The following is a 16,818-nucleotide window of genomic DNA, read 5'->3' as shown; positions in this document are numbered from 1 at the left end:
CACATAGAGGAGGGAGAAATGTTGTTTCCTGCTGCTCCAGAGAAGCGGACACGGAGCAATGGATCCAAACTACAAGAAAGAAGATTCCACCTAAACATTAGGAAGAACTTCCTGACAGTAAGAGCTGTTCAACAGTGGAATTTGCTGCCATGGAGTGTGGTGGAGTCTCCTTCTTTGAAGGTCTTTAAGCAGAGGCTTGACAACCATATGTCAGGAGTGCTCTGATGGTGTTTCCTGCTTGGCAGGGGGTTGGACTCGATGGCCCTTGTGGTCTCTTCCCACTCTATGATTCTATGATTCTATGAGATCTGGGTCCAAGGAGTGTGCTGCTCACTGCCTCTGCCTCCTATGTGGCTGTGCCTCCTCCACCTTACGTGCGCCATGTCACTTCTGTGCCCCACTGCTGCCTACTCCTTTGTGGGTGTGACCTGCTGTGGTGGCCACACACCCCCATAGCAGCAGGGCAGACCATGCACAGCAGAGGAAGGGACAAGGGGCATTTATAGAGGCAGCAGTAGCTGGGGGGCGGCAGGGCAGCAGATGGGCACATCCAAGGAGGCGGAGGCAGGGAACAGCGGTGGGTTTTTGCCCCAAGTGGCAAAACGTCCTAGGCTGGCTGTGGTCCACTGTATGCGGGTTATATAACAACTCCGACCATGGTTATGAAGCAATGGGAGTTCTTAAATGATTATTTACAAAACCAGGGCTCGACTATAAAAATCTGGTTGTGTTTAGAATAATCTTGTGCATAATATAAAAAATACAAAGTGAGACATTAAGGAAATTCAAAGGGAAAATATGAAGAAGAGAGGATTTGACGAACGGATTGTTAAAAACGCGTGAGGCAAACGGTGGAAGTCTTTTTAAAAACAACAACACTTTCTAAGGTGGATAAGGACAAGATGAAATTATACAATTGAATATAAATATAGATGGGAAACGGCTATGTATAGTGAATACTTATTCACCTATGATCCTTTTCTTTTACTTCTTTATTTTTCTTTGTTCTTTTTTTCTTTTTTTTCTGATATCTTATCTTTCATTTCACTCCTTTATTGTGAATAGCATTTTATAGAGGTATAAATAACTGTAAATATGAAAAGAGGCAAAGTATTCTCTAATTTTTTTCCTTGGTTATATGTATTTTCTTTTTCCTTTGTATTTTCTTTTGTTGTAAATATGTATGTTTTCTAATTTGTACTTAATAAAAATTATTTTTTTAAAAAAAAAAAACCTCCGACCAACTGTAAACAAAGAAAGGAGTGAACTGCATTACCTGGAATATGCGTGTCAAATCTCTTAGATTAAAAATATAATGAAATCGGATGGCCGTGGGTAGAAAATTCTGTGTCATCTTCTGGTGCAGTGAAATGGCAGCTTGGGCAAGTGTGCCGACAGATTTCACTATGCTGTAACAGAATCCCCCTTGCTGGAAATGCATGTTCATTATCTTCCCGTAGATAGCTGCTAAAGCATCTGCTCCCGGGAAGTGGACAGCAAACACAGAAAAATGTCTCTGAAAGAGAAGAGGGGAAAGGGAGATGGGGAAGAAGCAAACCAGAGAGTATATTATAGCCACTATTCGATTTGCATATTTGAAATCTTGAAGGCAACTTTCAAAGGGAGCTGAGAAGTTTTTTGGGTGTGGGGAAACATATATATATATATATATATATATATATATATATATATATATACACACACACATACACACACACACACACTGTATTTTTCGCCCTATAGGATGCACTTTTCCCCCTCCAAAAATGAAGGGGAAATGTGTGTGCAGGCTTTCGCTGAAGCCTGGAGAGCGAGAGGGGTTGGTGCTTCCCGCCGGGCTCCCAAGGCTTGCGGACAGCAGCCTGCAGCCCGAAATCCGGGGAGCGCAGCGGAGAGCGCCCCAGGCTTCGGGCAGATATCCGCAAGCCTGGGGAGTCTGGCAGGAGTTCCCACCGGGCTCCCAAGGCTTGCAGATAGCAGCCTGTTCTGGGAGCTGGGGTCGGGAGAAGCTCGGGCTTCCCCAGCCCCACGCCTGGGGAAAAAATAATTTCCCCCCTTTATTTCCCCCCAAAAAACTAGGTGCGCCCTCTGGGCCGGTGCGCCCTATAGGGCGAAAAATACGGTATATATAGTCCTACACATCAGAAGAGCCCTCCTGGACCAGACCCAAAGTTCAGCATCCTGCTTCCAAAAAGTGTTCAACAAGATGCTTCCAAGAAGCCAATGGAAAAGGATGAAGCCCAAACCAGTCTCCCATCTTCGATTGCCTAGTGTCAGGCTTCAGGGAACTGGCTTCCTCCCCACTTTGGCAGTAGATAAGCAGAACAAAGGAAAAGGAGTCTTCTAACCAGTTAGAAACTTTAATGATCACAGCGAGAGAATCCATTTCCTAGGAATGAAGGTGCTCCCACAATTAAGGGTTCCACCCACTTACTCCCTAGTCACACACGTCATTACTGTGTCTTGTAACCCGAGCTTGTAACCACTGTGCTTTCTTTGCTGCCACCTTATCTGCTCTTCTTGACCTTGGGCTGAGCATGGGAATGCTTTCCAGAGACAGTGAATCTGTTAACCCTCTCCCTCCCAGTGATTCTTCTCCTAACTGTTCCCCATCCAGATTTCCCAGCTTCTGCCTTCTGAACTATGCCCCTCTGCAAACCACTGTTTCAAATCTATACTGTCCTCCTGCTCCTGGGAAGATTCAGGATCCTGATCAGGAGCAGGGGGAAGGGGTGGCTCCCACCATTCCTCCTCAGTGCAGCCCTCCTCATCACGGTCCCTGACACCTAGTGTTATGTACTGAGTTGAATAGGATCCAGATGCAGCAGTCTGATTGGTCCTAGAACAATAGGATCCAAAATGCAGCAGTCTGATTGGTCCTAGAACAATAGGATTCAGAATGCAGCAGTCTGATTGGTCCTAGAACAATGCAGCAGTATGATTGGTCCGCAGGAGCCACCCAATCCAGCTCCAGGTGGAAGTGAGAATCCAGGAATTAGCCAATCGCGTGCGGCTCATTGTGTAAATAATGTATATAAAGCAGATATTTTGGGGGAACTTTCATTCCTCACTACCATGAGCTGAATAAAGAGCATGAAATACACTCCCGACTCCAAGTATATTTCACCTAGTGATCCTCCTGTGCTTTTAATTTTGTTTCATTCGTGCTGGTTTTCACTTCATCACAAAATACTTCACCTGGCTTATTCAAGTCAGGCATCCATTCACATTCAGAGGATACTTTTGCAGATTAGGAAGCTATTTCCAATGATTGCTTATGTGTGAATGGACCTAGTTGTGCTCATCCCTATCATGTTATTTAGCTCTGTATCTAGTCCAACGATTCACGTATCGTTATTTATTAGTATTATTACGAGAAAGCAGAGAAAAAGCCGTGCTTGAGTATTTTTAACACACATAAACCCCCAAAAACTCTATCTCCAGAGGTGTAAACACCAGTGCACACAATAAAGTTAATGATTTTCTCTTTTACTGAAATTAAAATCACTTTAATATTATTCTGGGGAAGAAGAGGGAGGAATAGGCAGCTAACATTTGGCACTTGTGGCAACCTACCTGAAGACGCTGATTTACTGAAAAACTTCCAGCCGTGGGATTCATGCACGTGACATACTGACAATTGTGAATTTCTTTCAAAATCAGTTTCTGTCTGTCATACCTATGTAGTTACAAAATAACAAAGAGATAATAAAACTCAATTGTATATTCACAGTTTGAGATCCCTATTGACAGATCTTCACACTGAAGGCTGCTGGAAGAAAGTCTGATTATGTAGCCCTCTGTTAAAAGATCTGAAAACCTTTCTTTTGTCCCTGCTCTCTTAACACAAGATTCCTATAATTCTCAGTCTCTTAAGCAACTCTGAAGACTGACAGGACCTAAATTTGGCCTTCTCTCATCAAATTATGACAGTAGTGTTCAAGTGTCTCCTGTATAGAGGCGAGAATTTCCAATGTTGGCATCCCTTTAACAAGGTTATTGAGATGCCGTAACCAATTTCGACAAGTGCAGCAGATGCAGTTCTGCGCTTGGAAAGGGGCTGAAGCAGGCATGGATGTGGTTCAGGGTTACTGTGAACTCATTCACCCAGTCAAAACCAGGTAACAGGTAATGGGAAATAAAAGTGTCTGCCTGAGACCTTGAAGATCCCACGTTAATCAGGGTAGACAATACAGTGGTACGTCTGGTTGCGTATTTAATTCGTTCCGGAGGTTCACTTCTGGCGAACCAGAGTAGCGCACGGAAACGCTGCCTACCTTCCCGCCGGAGCAGTACCTATTTATCTACTTGCACTTTGACGTGCTTTTGAATTGCTAGGTGGGCAGGAGCATGGACTGAGCAACGGAAGCTCACCCCGTTGTGGGGATTCGAACCGCCGACCTTCTGATCGACAAGCCCTAGGCTCTGTGGTTTAGACCACAGCACCCCCCACATTCCTTTTCTAGCTGTACTTCTTGGCAATACCTACTAAGGTAAGCAGCAACTGCATCCCCAAAATTTAGCAGTCATTTTGTCATGCTCTTCCATTGATGGTTGGCTGCCCATATATAGAGCATCTACCAGTGCAAACATTGAAGATTTCCCCAGCAACAGATAAGCAAAATAAAGGTTCCTACTCATGAATATGTGCCATGCTATTTTCTTTACTCATCAGTTCATAGTCATACTAGTCAAGCTAGAAATCATTTAATATTTCCAAATATGCATATATGTATAACTTTAAACTTTTTTTTAAAAAAAAAAGTTTACCAATGACTATAGTCGAGGTGCTGTCTAATTAAAGTATGAGGCTGGACAGTCCCATAGGCATCCACCTCAGGCATATTAAGATCATCAATGAAGTAAATTAATTTTCTCATGCCTGGAGGAGCATAATTTCTGCCAGCTTTCTTTTCCAAGGACCTTTCAAGAACACCTGCGAAGAGAACAGAAGTTGCATGAGAACAATAGTTGAAGCGCAGCTGTAGGAAAAGGCAAAGAGTTCAAATACCTAGCGTGCTCAAACAGATCATTATCGTCATATATAGAGCTTATTCATGTACGCTTTCACATGTCGAAGGCTCAGAGGGTCTAAAAAACCCTTAAGTACGTGAATGAAATTTATTCTGAGCTGCCAGTCAGAAACGACAGACTTTGTGGCTGAGGCCCTATATTAGGAGTAGCCAATATGGTGCCTTCCAGCAGTGGTGGACTCAGTGCGGCTAAAATTTCAGCGGCTCCCCCTGCCTCTTGAGCTCACAATTGTTGTGGCACCGCCTGTGGCGCTGATGCCCAGTGTAGCCAAACCAGTCATGCTACCCTAAAACAGTCTCTCCTTTCAGAGAGTGGTGTTTTCCCAACTCCCATCAGCCTCAACCAGCATAGCCAAAGACAAGAGGTGATGGGGGTTGTAGTAAAACAACAGCAGGCAGACACTACACGCACAAAATAGACTGTGTTGATGCATCTAAGTCAAAATAAATAAATAAATAAATAAGAACTGGAACTGGAAGCACTAAACCACACAGGGGATCCATGACTGATCCTCCAGGATTTGTTTATTTTTTTGCTTTTTCTGACAAATGGTGTGCTGTAATCTTAGTACCGCCAAGACCACATAACACCAGTCCTGAAAGACCCTTCATTGGCTCCCAGTACGATTCTGAGCACAGTTTGAAGTGCTGGTGCTGACCTTTAAAGCCCTCAATGGCCTTGGCCCAGTATACCTCAAGGATACCACCATGCAGACCGGACACTAAGGTCCAGCTCTGAGGGCCTTCTGGTGATTCCCTCACTGCGAGATGTGAGGTTACAGGGAACCAGGCAGAGGGCCTTCTCGGTAGTGGCACCCACCCTGTGGAACACCCTCCCTTCAGAAGTCAAGGAAATAAACAACTGTCTGACTTTTAGAAGCCATCTGAAGGCAGCCCAGTTTAGAGAAGTTTTTAATGTGTGATGTTTTATCACATTTTTAATATTCTCTTGGGAGCCGCCCAGAGTTGCTGGGGAAACCCAGCCACATGGGCAGGGTATAAATAAATTATTATTATTATTATTACCACTACTACTACTACTACTACTACTTAATTCCCAGGTCTGCGGTGAAATGGCATGGTTTTTCAATTTTGAAGTTGTGCTGCTGTAAAGACAGAATATTAAAGGAGGAGGTAAAATGATGGTAGTTACATACGCTGAAGCATAGCAGATGTTGTGTAATAATTGAAGGGGACTTTAGCCACCATATAATCTTCTGAGAGCTTGCTAAACTTGTCCGACATGAGAATGGTTTTTCCAACTCCAGCATTTCCCACAAGCATAATTGGCTGACCCTTCTCCAAAAGCAAATCCACAAAATATCTCAAGCGAATGGTCTCGGATGTATGAATCAAGACTGTCTGTTCCCTCAGACAAGGCAAAGAGGTATATGCATTTTAGAGACAAGGGGGAAAGATATATGTTATGCAGTTAAGAGTGCTCTTTCGCAATGTAAATCAATGTAATTGTTTTTATACTTCAATTTAGGTGACAGAAAAGTGAATTTATACATTAAGATTAAACAAGTGGAAATATATAACAGTTACTCAGACTTTATACTTGTCATAATCTTAATTTTGTAATAACAATGAATGATTTTTGACACTGCAAAGATCAGAAGCTAAATAGCTGTTTTAGCAAGATTACATTATATAGCATTTGTAACTCAATGTGGTGGAATACTGCATTTTGCTGTCACTTAAAATACAGTGAAATGTAATATGAGAATTATTGCAATGTCTATATTCACATTTTCAAATATAAATGACATGCTATAAACATAAGTCATAGCTCTACCATATGATTATGCTGAAATAATATAACATGGACATAAATGAAGAGAAATGATGTTGAATTGCTTTTGCCAATAAGTTGGACCGAAAATTCTACCCAAGGATATCAGAATTAAAATTGGGAAACTGAGTAAATATGGCAGCAATAATTTTATTCACAAAAAAGGCCCGATTTCTTTTGAAAATGTAATTGCAGATATACTTTAATATTTATCACCCCAGGCAGTTCATTCACACTGCAGAAAATAGGCATATCAATGGCAGAAATGAAGTATGAAGTCAGCTTGTATAGGAGATAATGTGAGAATCTGGTGAGGTGGTGAGAGGGTGGGAAGAAGATCGCTCTCTCTACAAGGTTCCAAATGAAAAATAAAGTATAGGTCCATAATGGATTGTCATTTTTACAAGCCCACAAAGAACCCGAGGAGGCAGATAGAAAAATGTGGATTCTTGAAGTGAAATATGCCTACTGCATATTGAATCAATCGCTAAGCTGCAAGAGTTTTTCAGCGGCTGTCTCTGGTGTGTATGACGTGTGAATACACTCCTTCTGGTGTTGCGAAGAGCAACGCTTGCACTATAGTGAAGAAAGTCTAATAACAATCAGAGCAAGGCTATAATTAATTGTGATTCTGGATGCAGTTTCTACTTTAGTGATTAATTGATACTGTGTAGTCTCTTGGGTAAGTTAATTAACTTATCTGTGCTTAGTTTAGCCAACTGGAAAATGGACATATTATTACTTAATTGTATCACAGAAATGTTGTGCGGTTTGATTAAGGTTAGAGCTTGGAAACACTCAGGCACAAGCTCTACTTAGGAGCGAACTATTTTGTTGTGACACGAGTGTAGGGTTGCAACTCATTTCAACTACTTATTCTTCGTTTATTTCTAGTTATTTCTATGCCGCTTTTAGGGCAAAAGAGTTACGAGGTGGTTTACATATATAAATAAAAACGGAAGGGAAGGGGACTTAGAACCCATCTCACTACAGTAACAAACAAAATGGCAGTTTAAAAATGTTGTGGATTATAGCGCAGCACTCATAGAATCAACGTTAAACCAATTAAAAGGAAATCAGAAGCAGTTTAAGCAATTAAATAATATTTACAAAACAGTCCAGTATCTCGGCTAACAGCAGATCTAAACAAATTGGTTCTCAAGGCCTATTTAAAAGCATTGAACCAAAAAAGATGGAACCAAATGTTCCTACTGGCTGAGAGTAGGGATGAAAGGGTTTCTCCATTTATGTTGGTTCTCTCAGTTGCTCTTTGTGTGTGTATCTATGGGTTTTCAGAAGTGTATAATAAAAAGTCAACAATAACAAATAAGTAACACAGATTTCTCATTTTTTTAGTTGAATTAAGTACATAAAGGAGGTTACAGAGACAGTGGGTAGGTTAACAAATACTAAGCATGCTATTCCAATGAGTCTCTTCAAAAACCAGCATATGGAGCAGATAGCTTTAAAACACTGGAAGAGGTGTTGCTGTAGGGTTGCCATATTTCAAGTGAAAATTCGAACACAAAAGTTGTTGAAAAAATAGTAATAATTCCCGTATTATTCGGGAAATTCTGGATGTATGGCCGCCCTAAATTACTGTATGTAAGCAAAGGAAACCAAACCATTGCAAATGTATCAGATCTGGGTTTGAATTTGACTTCAATTATGAGTCAGTTCTCCTTGAGTTGGCAGCCAGTGCAGCTTCCATTAAAAGGGGAGTTGTATGAGATTGAAGGGACGTGGGTGGCACTGTGGGTTAAACCACAGAGCCTAGGACTTGCCAATCAGAAGGTCGGCGGTTTGAATCGTTCTTAGATAGATCAAAGAGTGAGACAGTTTGCAATTCTTTCCATTTGTTTTAACCCTGATTAGAGTTCTCGTTAGAGGGACGTGGGTGGCGCTGTGGGTTAAACCACAGAGCCTAGGACTTACCAATCAGAAGGTCGGCGGTTAGAATCCCCGCAACGGGGTTAGCTCTCGTTGCTTGGTCCCTGCTCCTGCCAACCTAGCAGTTCGAAAGCACGTCAAAGTGCAAGTAGATAAATAGGTACCACTCCAGCGGGAAGGTAAACAGCGTTTCAGTGTGCTGCTCTGGTTCGCCAGAAGCAGCTTACTCATGCTGGCCACTGGCTTCCTCGGCCAATAAAGCAAGATGAGTGCCGCAACCCCAGAGTTGGCCACGACTGGACCTAATGGTCAGGGGTCCCTTTAACTATGAGATCGAAACAGAACCCAGGCCAGTAATCTGGCTGCTACATTTTGGCTTGAGTCATCTTCAAGGGCAGTCCCACATAGAGTGCATTGCAGTAATCCAATCAGGAATGTACCAGAGCATGGAGTACAGTGGCCAAGTCATCTCTGTTCAAAAAGGGTCTGTGGCTGAACCGAAAAGCCAGAACTGAAAAAAGGCATTCTTAGCCACAGACCCACCTGAGCTTCCAGTGACAGAGCACTCTCCAAACTGTCAGCCTTTTCTGCTAAGGGAGTGCAACCCCATCCAGGGCAGGCCACCTCCCCAGCTCCCAGATATAAGAACTTAGGACACAAAACACTACTGTCTTTTCAGGATTCAGTATCAGCTTATCGGCCCTTGTGTTATTAGCAAACATAACACGAAAATGCATGCTATCAGGCAGAAACTGCATACAAAAATTGCTATATTAGGAAAATTTCACACTGAAATGCTGGTACGTTTTCAGGAGGGCATTTTTAAAGAAACTGCAAGCCGAGGTGGAGATGCGAAGAACTGAAGATTGGAAAAGTGAGAAAAGGAGAGAAACGAAAACAGAGAGTTTGTGTGTTTGTGTACAGGGTGTGTAGATCTGACAGAAGACAAGAGACATCATGAAAGCCCATCTTGTTGTTGTTTAGACGTTTAGTCGTGTCCGACTCTTCATGACCCCATGCACCAGAGCCCACCAGGCACTTCTGTCTTCCACTGCCTCCCGCAGTTTGGTCAAACTCATGCTGGTAGCTTCGAGAACACTACCAACCATCTCGTCCTCTGTCGTCCCCTTCTCCTTGTGCCCTCCATCTTTCCCAACATCAGGGTCTTTTCCAGGGAGTCTTCTCTTCTCATGAGGTGGCCAAAGTACTGGAGTCTCAGCTTCAGGATCTGTCCTTTCAGTGAGCACGCAGGGCTGATTTCCTTCAGAATGGATAGGTTTGATCGTCTTGCAGTCCATGGGACTCTCAAGAGTCTCCTCCAGCACCATAATTCAAAAGCGTCAATTCTTTGGCGATCAGCCTTCTTTATGGTCCAGCTCTCACTTCCATACATCACTACTGGGAAAACCATAGCTTTAACTATATTTCTCCCTTATTTTCCCCAGCCACAAAATGCCTTCCATCCATTTGCCCGCACTACAACTGTGGGGCCAAAGTGAGTCATTTACACACTTCTTGTCTTCTCTCCTTGGACTAAGATTGTCCCACTTTCATCTAATGCTTCCTGGCTCTTTTCCTTCCTCCACTAAATGCTCCATAGGAGGAGAAGACACCACGTAGCACCAAGTTGAATGATGTTGCTCTAAGTAAGCCCCACAGCGCTGCCTTTTCCCCCAACCAAGCAGTAAAAGTCTAGCAATCAAAATTCTAAAGGCAGCTAACTCCAAGGGGGGCAGTGCATTTAAAAGATCTATTGATATCGCTGCACCTCCATTGTTCGAACTGAAACTTCCCTGGCAGCAGTCCACAAGGTCTTTCCCTTCCTTGTGTCTCTTCATCGGCCTTTTGCTCAGCAAAAACTAGGCACTAAGTGCACCATGCAGGCTGCCACTGCCACTGGGTTCTTCAAAGCTCTTGCCACCCATAAATCCAGGACTACAAGCTCAGACCGCAACACCCTTGACGTGGTAGGATAGAGATTTCAGAGCCTAAGCTTGAGGGAGTCAGCAACAATTGGTCACAATCTTGAACCCCACACCGCCCCAAATGCAATGATCGGTGTGATGTCGACGTCATATTGGCCAGTGCATTCTGAGGATCTAAGATGGTACCATCCACTGCCAATGGTTCTTGAACTGAGGCGGAACGTGACTATTATTTTAAATTACGACCTGCCGTGTGTGTAAGTGACTGGGGCTAACAGTAGCAGAGCTGGATGGAGGCCCTGCTTCACGTCTCTTTGGCTTGGCACTACAACAGTCAACACCCTCAACTCACATGAGGGTGAGCCAATGTGGTGTAGTGGTTAAGAGCGGTGGACTCGTAATCTGGTGAACCGGGTTCACTCCCCTGCTCCTCCACCTGCAGCTGCTGGGTGACCTTGGGCCAGTCACACTTCTCTGAAGTCTCTCAGCCCCACTCACCTCACAGAGTGTTTGTTGTGGGGAGGAAGGGAAAGGAGGTTGTGAGCCGCTTTGAGACTCCTTAGGGTAGTGATATCAAATCCAAACTCCTTTCTTCCTTCTCCTCTACTTGCACACACTCTATCTATGCCTGAGCAATCCTGAGACCCCCTGGCAGTGAGTGGGGCTTTAAAATATGAGATGGGCTCCTTTTCGGCTCCAGGCCTTTGATAGCATGTGAACGACATCTTAAATCCTCCCGAATACAATGCCCAAGAGCACATCAGATTGGGCACTGACTTTTGAGGGCTTAAAATGGCAGTTGTCTGCCACAGGGGTACCAACTTGAATAAAATACCAATCACATGACGTGGTCCACTTGAATGGCAATGCCCATCTACTTTTGAGGGCCCAGCCCCCTCAAATATTTTATTAGAGGGGCCAAAAGGACCTTGGTCCCTAGGAGTTGGCAAAGCAGGTGCTTTTACCACTTCCTTCTTAAGAAGGCATCTTGTTCTTGTTGCTTTAAATATGAAGATGTAAAAATGTAAACAATCTACCTTTGCTCTATACAGTGAAGCAGATTATTAATCAACGGAAATAAGGAAACAAGCCTGTGACGCCATACCCACTTTCCCCACTGAAAATGGGATTTAGCTCTAAGCAACGGTCTATAGGATTGTGCCGTAAATAAATAAATATTTGTGTCTGCCTTTGTAAGAAAAGGAAGAGCATTAATATTCATAACATCTAGAATCCGGTTCCCAGTTTGCCATAAAATTCTAATGACTCCTAGAAAAGCAACCGAAAGCAGGAGTGAAATGGCCAACCCACCGCCAGCAAGATAATGATAATCAGACATTTGCAAGTCAGCCACCAAACAACGCACTCCAAGTTCCCCAGAATGTTCAATATTGCAATGAAAAGCTCCAATTGTAGTTCAAATAAGTCTTCACTATGAGTGCATTGGATCATTTACCTTAACAATGTGAACGTGCTCTCATTATCATGTTCAACTTGATTAGTGTATAGTCTAACATTTAAAAGTGCACTTCAGATGGAAGAATGTATGAATGCATGATTGGTTTCTAATAAATTGAGCAACCTCCTAATGAACTGCGAGGGATCTAGAAGGAACCCATGGACAGACACAGAGAATAGGATGCTTCCCCCTCACCCCCCAACACGCAGAGCCCACCATGTGCTATATCCTTTATTTTTCAACATATCACTAAGCTGATCAAGGGATATGTTGAGAATTTGGAAAACTGTATGCCTAAGAAAGGTGAGTATCACAGGGCTGACTGATTTGCTGAAAGTAACAATGAGGCTGCACAGGTAACACTTATCACTGAAGAAAAACTATCTAGGTCTCCTTTGCCTATATTGCTTTACATTGAATAGAATCACTTCACTGGGGGGCATAATAGTAGTAAAAAATATTCAAATGCAGAGAAAAGGGAACGAATTTGGGAGTTCAAATTCCAAGTGGGTAGACCAGGCTTTCCCAAACTTGGTCTCCAGCTGTCTCTGGCTTTGTTTGGCTGCTGGCTGGGCTTTCTGCCTTTGGCTCGGAGGGGCTCAGAAGTTGAACATACCTGTGCCCCTTGGAAAATCCCTTATTTTGGCTGCTGATCCCCTTATTTTCGAGGCTGCTGGTCCCTTATTTTCAAATCTGTAAGTTGACAGCTATGTCTCTCTGTTCCCACTTGCGTTTTGAGGTGGTGCAGTCGAAGAATAGATATGCTACAGGTTATTTCTGAATGTACAGACATTCTCTTAACAAAGGCATAGCAAACAGAAAGCTGGCAACGTTTTTTTGCAATTTTGCGAACTTTACACAACGCTTTCACTTTTACGTTGCCACACAAGGGTTTCTCATCGTTGTATTGTGAGGGATGGACCAAGGAAGGGCAGTGGTCAGGAGATGGGAACGGAGAGATGGGACTGAAAGGCAACTAGGAACCAAGCAACCAGGAAGAGCAATACACTTGCTTGCTGCTTCTTTCCATTGGGAGTTGGTGGTGCCTCACTCCTGAGGGCATTCACTAACTGGATAGGAGAATTCACTAACTGACCTATTTTCCCTGGCTTTTGACACCTGAGATGTATATTTTTAAAACCCACCCTATCTTTGTGACTGCAAATTGTTTTAGACTGCTTTTTAACATGGTTTTAATTGCAGCAATCCACCATGGGACTTGGGAAGGCTGAGTAATAAATTAAAATGTAACAACAACAACACTGCAGAAAATGGGTGTGTGTGTGTGTGTGTGTGTGTGTGTGTGCTTCATGGCTTCACCTCATCTATCGATGAGCCAACCATTATTGGAAAACTCCCCTGAAACCTTCCTCTGCACCTTTCTTGAAGATAAAACAATTTAGAACTAGAATTCTTGCACAGGTGATGGGTTTTACTGAAGAGAGGGTATGAGGTTAACGCTGTTTACTTTCTTCCTATTGCTCAGACATCTTTTTATATATGCACTTCTGAAGAAGTTATGAAGAATATTAAAGTTTGTAACTACACAATCAACTTAGATTGGTTTTATACTAAGTTAAGGTGCTTAGCTTTCCCCATAGAGTTCTGGGAATTGTAGTTCAATTAGGAGACTCCTCTATTAGAGGTTCCTTAGCACCACCACCCCAGCTTTAATTCCCAAGTAGGGATGGGAAACTATTTCTGGCTGGCAGACCAGATCCTTATCTCCCCAGCGCTGCAGGGCCAAACGACAGGCAGATAGGCTGCCCACTTGTCATTCACCTGACATGGGATCTAGAGTATAAATATGCCTCTCTCACCACTCCTTGGCCCCAATACAGTGTTAGAAAGTTATGCTTAGGTCCCACTGAAATCAATAGGATAAATATGTTGCAGCTAACTAGAGCTTATAATTGTCAAAGGGTACTAAGTGGAACCAACTTTCTTTTGATTGGTGGCCTTGTCTATATTTACTGAATCCATAAAAAAGCAACTCTAAACCAAGACAACCAAGACAAGCCTCCCCTCTTTTCTAAGTTCTCAATTTTTTAAAATAGTTCCCCTTTCTTAATGGGCTAAAATAAAGCATCACCATATTTTGCAAAATAATGAAATGCTATTTTAATGTTTCATATATTTCCACTGCCTCCTTTTTGGAGCCAATTACAAAACCACTCCATTTAGGAACAACGGAAGCTATTATTTTGTCTACTTTTTTTTTCAGAATCATCCGTACGTTTCCTGCCACAGTTATTCACAGCTTTCAAATGTTTGGAGAATAGAACACACCTTGGGAAGATGGCAAAACAGAGCCACCACAATTTCCTAGACTCCAGCCAGTTCCATCCTACCCTTCCTTTTCTTTTTTTCCCCCTCTTCAGTGAGCTTTGAATAAAGCTAACCCAAACCCACACGGATTTCTATAATATCCAAGAGGGGAAGGGGGGGGGTTGAGAAGAATGACAATGAATAATGTGTTGTAGGTGGAAAATGCTTTGAAGAAACCTAAATTGTAACAGGGAAAAAAATGACATTTTAGATTTTAAATGTTACACAGTTTTTATAAAGCTTCAGTCAATTTATTTTATTTATTCTAATGAAGAGCATTACAACTGCTTTACTGCACTGAAGCAAGCATCGATCACACCATTAATCACACCTTGTGAATAGTCACAAATCAAGTCCTAACAGCAAGCACTGAATCAGGAGCAATGAAGCATAAACTCCTTCACAATTTATGATCTCTCCAATTGCATCTTTTCAACCATTAAATTGCAAGATACCATAAATTTTTATCTTCTTCACTTCAGTCACATTATTGATTCTGCCTTGTGAAATATAGAATAGCTGTAAATCTAGGCGATTGAATTAAATTTAAAGTCTTGACTTCAGAAAAGAAACCCAACACACTGCCACGGCCGTTAATTTGCACAGAGGAACAAATGATAGAAACATTAAAATTTAAATGGACAACAGGGATTCCCAAGAACCATCGTTCTGTCAATCCCAGGCCACATCAACCTTGAGCGTTTTTCTTTGAGCCAAATTATAAAAATGCATGGCAACTAATTCAGATAAGAAGAGACTCTGGGTAGGAGGGAGGGTTGACCACTGGCTGTCTTCACTAGGAGCAAAACCCCACCACAACCACCAGGAAGCAAATTCTGTCCTTGCCTAATACCCCTAATTTCAATCAGTTGGCAGCTGTTTAGGAGAAAGAGGTTTTCTGTAATGTGTAGGGAGGTGCGACCTTTCAGCTGTTGCCAGAGTACTTCTGTCATCCATGTCCATTAGCTATGCTGCCTGTGGTTGATGGGAGTTGGAGTCCAACCACAACTGGAGGACCACAGTTTCCCCACCCTGATCTAAATAGTTCATTTGGCAAGATGTCATTCACTAAGGAACAGAGAGGAGGAAAGGGGACAAGAGGGTTTCATTTTGTTCCCCCCTTTTTCGCTTGCCACTTGAAAAGGATCAGAACAACATTCATCATGGTGGTTTCCAATATTGGTATATATAATCCTCCAAAGTCTTGGGCAATCTGTTGTTTTAAATATACAGTGGTACCTCAGGTTACCTTGCCAACAAAGGTCCGTATAGTTAAAGCCATGGTTTTCCCGGTAGTGATGTATGGAAGTGAGAGCTGGACCATAAAGAAGGCTGATCGCCAAAGAATTGATGCTTTTGAATTATGGTGCTGGAGGAGACTCTTGAGAGTCCCATGGACTGCAAGAAGATCAAACGCATCCATTCTTAAGGAAATTAGCCCTGAGTGCTCACTGGAAGGACAGATCGTGAAGCTGAGGCTCCAATACTTTGGCCACCTCATGGGAAGAGAATACTCCCTGGAAAAGACCCTGATGTTGGGAGAGATGGAGGGCACAAGGAGAAGGGGACGACAGAGGACGAGATGGTTGGACAGTGTCCTCAAAGCTACAAACATGAGTCTGACCAAACTGCGGGAGGCCGTGGAAGACAGGAGTGCCTGGCGTGCTCTGGTCCATGGAGTCACGAAGAGTTGGACATGACTAAAAGACTAAACAACAACAACCTCAGGTTAAGAACTTAATTCGTTCCAGAGGTCCATTCTTAAGCTGCAACTGTTCTTAACCTGAGGTACCACTTTAGCTAATGGGGCCTCCCGCTGCCACTGCGCCACTGCTGCATGTTTTCTGTTCTCATCCTGAAGCAAAGTTCTTAACCCGAGGTACTATTTCTGGGTTAGTGGAGTCTGTAACCTGAAGCATCTGTAACCTGAAGTGTCTGTAACCCAAGGTTTCCACTGTATGTCTCTCATAGGAGTCAACTCCTAGGGGCCAAGGTCCCTTCACGCATGCCCCCAATAAAATATTTGAGGGGGCTTGGGCTCCCAAAAGTTGATAGGCATTGCCATTCAAATGCTGTCTTGTGATCGATTATGTGGAGCAGGGCTTACCTGGCCCCCTCTGCATTATTTTATTCAAGTTGGCGCCCCTAGTCTACATTGTGGGTTTCTTGTGTTTATGTTCTGAAATGTGAAATCAAAATAGAGAACCCAAAGTCATCTGCATCTGCCACACAGAGCTTAGAGGTCAAGAAGACCGGGATTGTCAGATGAACCTTGGAGCAGATAAAATGTACGGTAGCTCATCAGCCCTTAGGAAAACAGGAAACATTCTATAGAAAGTATGTGGATAATGTCATTATATAGTTTAGCCAGTAGGTGGCACTAGAGGG

General features: G+C 43.0%; 1 protein-coding gene across 1 annotated transcript in view; it reads right to left on the bottom strand.

Annotated features, from left to right (window-relative positions):
- LOC309363323 (dynein axonemal heavy chain 11-like) overlaps window positions 1-16,818 on the bottom strand; it is a 216,175-nt gene that overhangs the window by 122,790 nt on the left and 76,567 nt on the right. Inside the window, exons 37-40 of the mRNA XM_081899478.1 lie at window positions 6,191-6,395; window positions 4,771-4,936; window positions 3,577-3,679; window positions 1,277-1,516 (exon numbers count right to left, since the gene is read on the bottom strand). Coding sequence (XP_081755604.1) covers window positions 1,277-1,516; window positions 3,577-3,679; window positions 4,771-4,936; window positions 6,191-6,395 — 714 coding nt within the window. The remainder of the gene's footprint in view (window positions 1-1,276; window positions 1,517-3,576; window positions 3,680-4,770; window positions 4,937-6,190; window positions 6,396-16,818) is intronic.

This window comes from Podarcis melisellensis (genome assembly GCF_964234715.1).
Source record: "Podarcis melisellensis genome assembly, chromosome: 1".
NCBI classification, from domain to species: domain Eukaryota; kingdom Metazoa; phylum Chordata; class Lepidosauria; order Squamata; family Lacertidae; genus Podarcis; species Podarcis melisellensis.
The sequence above is the reverse complement of the archived record's forward strand: the minus strand, read 5'-3'. Positions and strand labels throughout refer to the sequence as shown.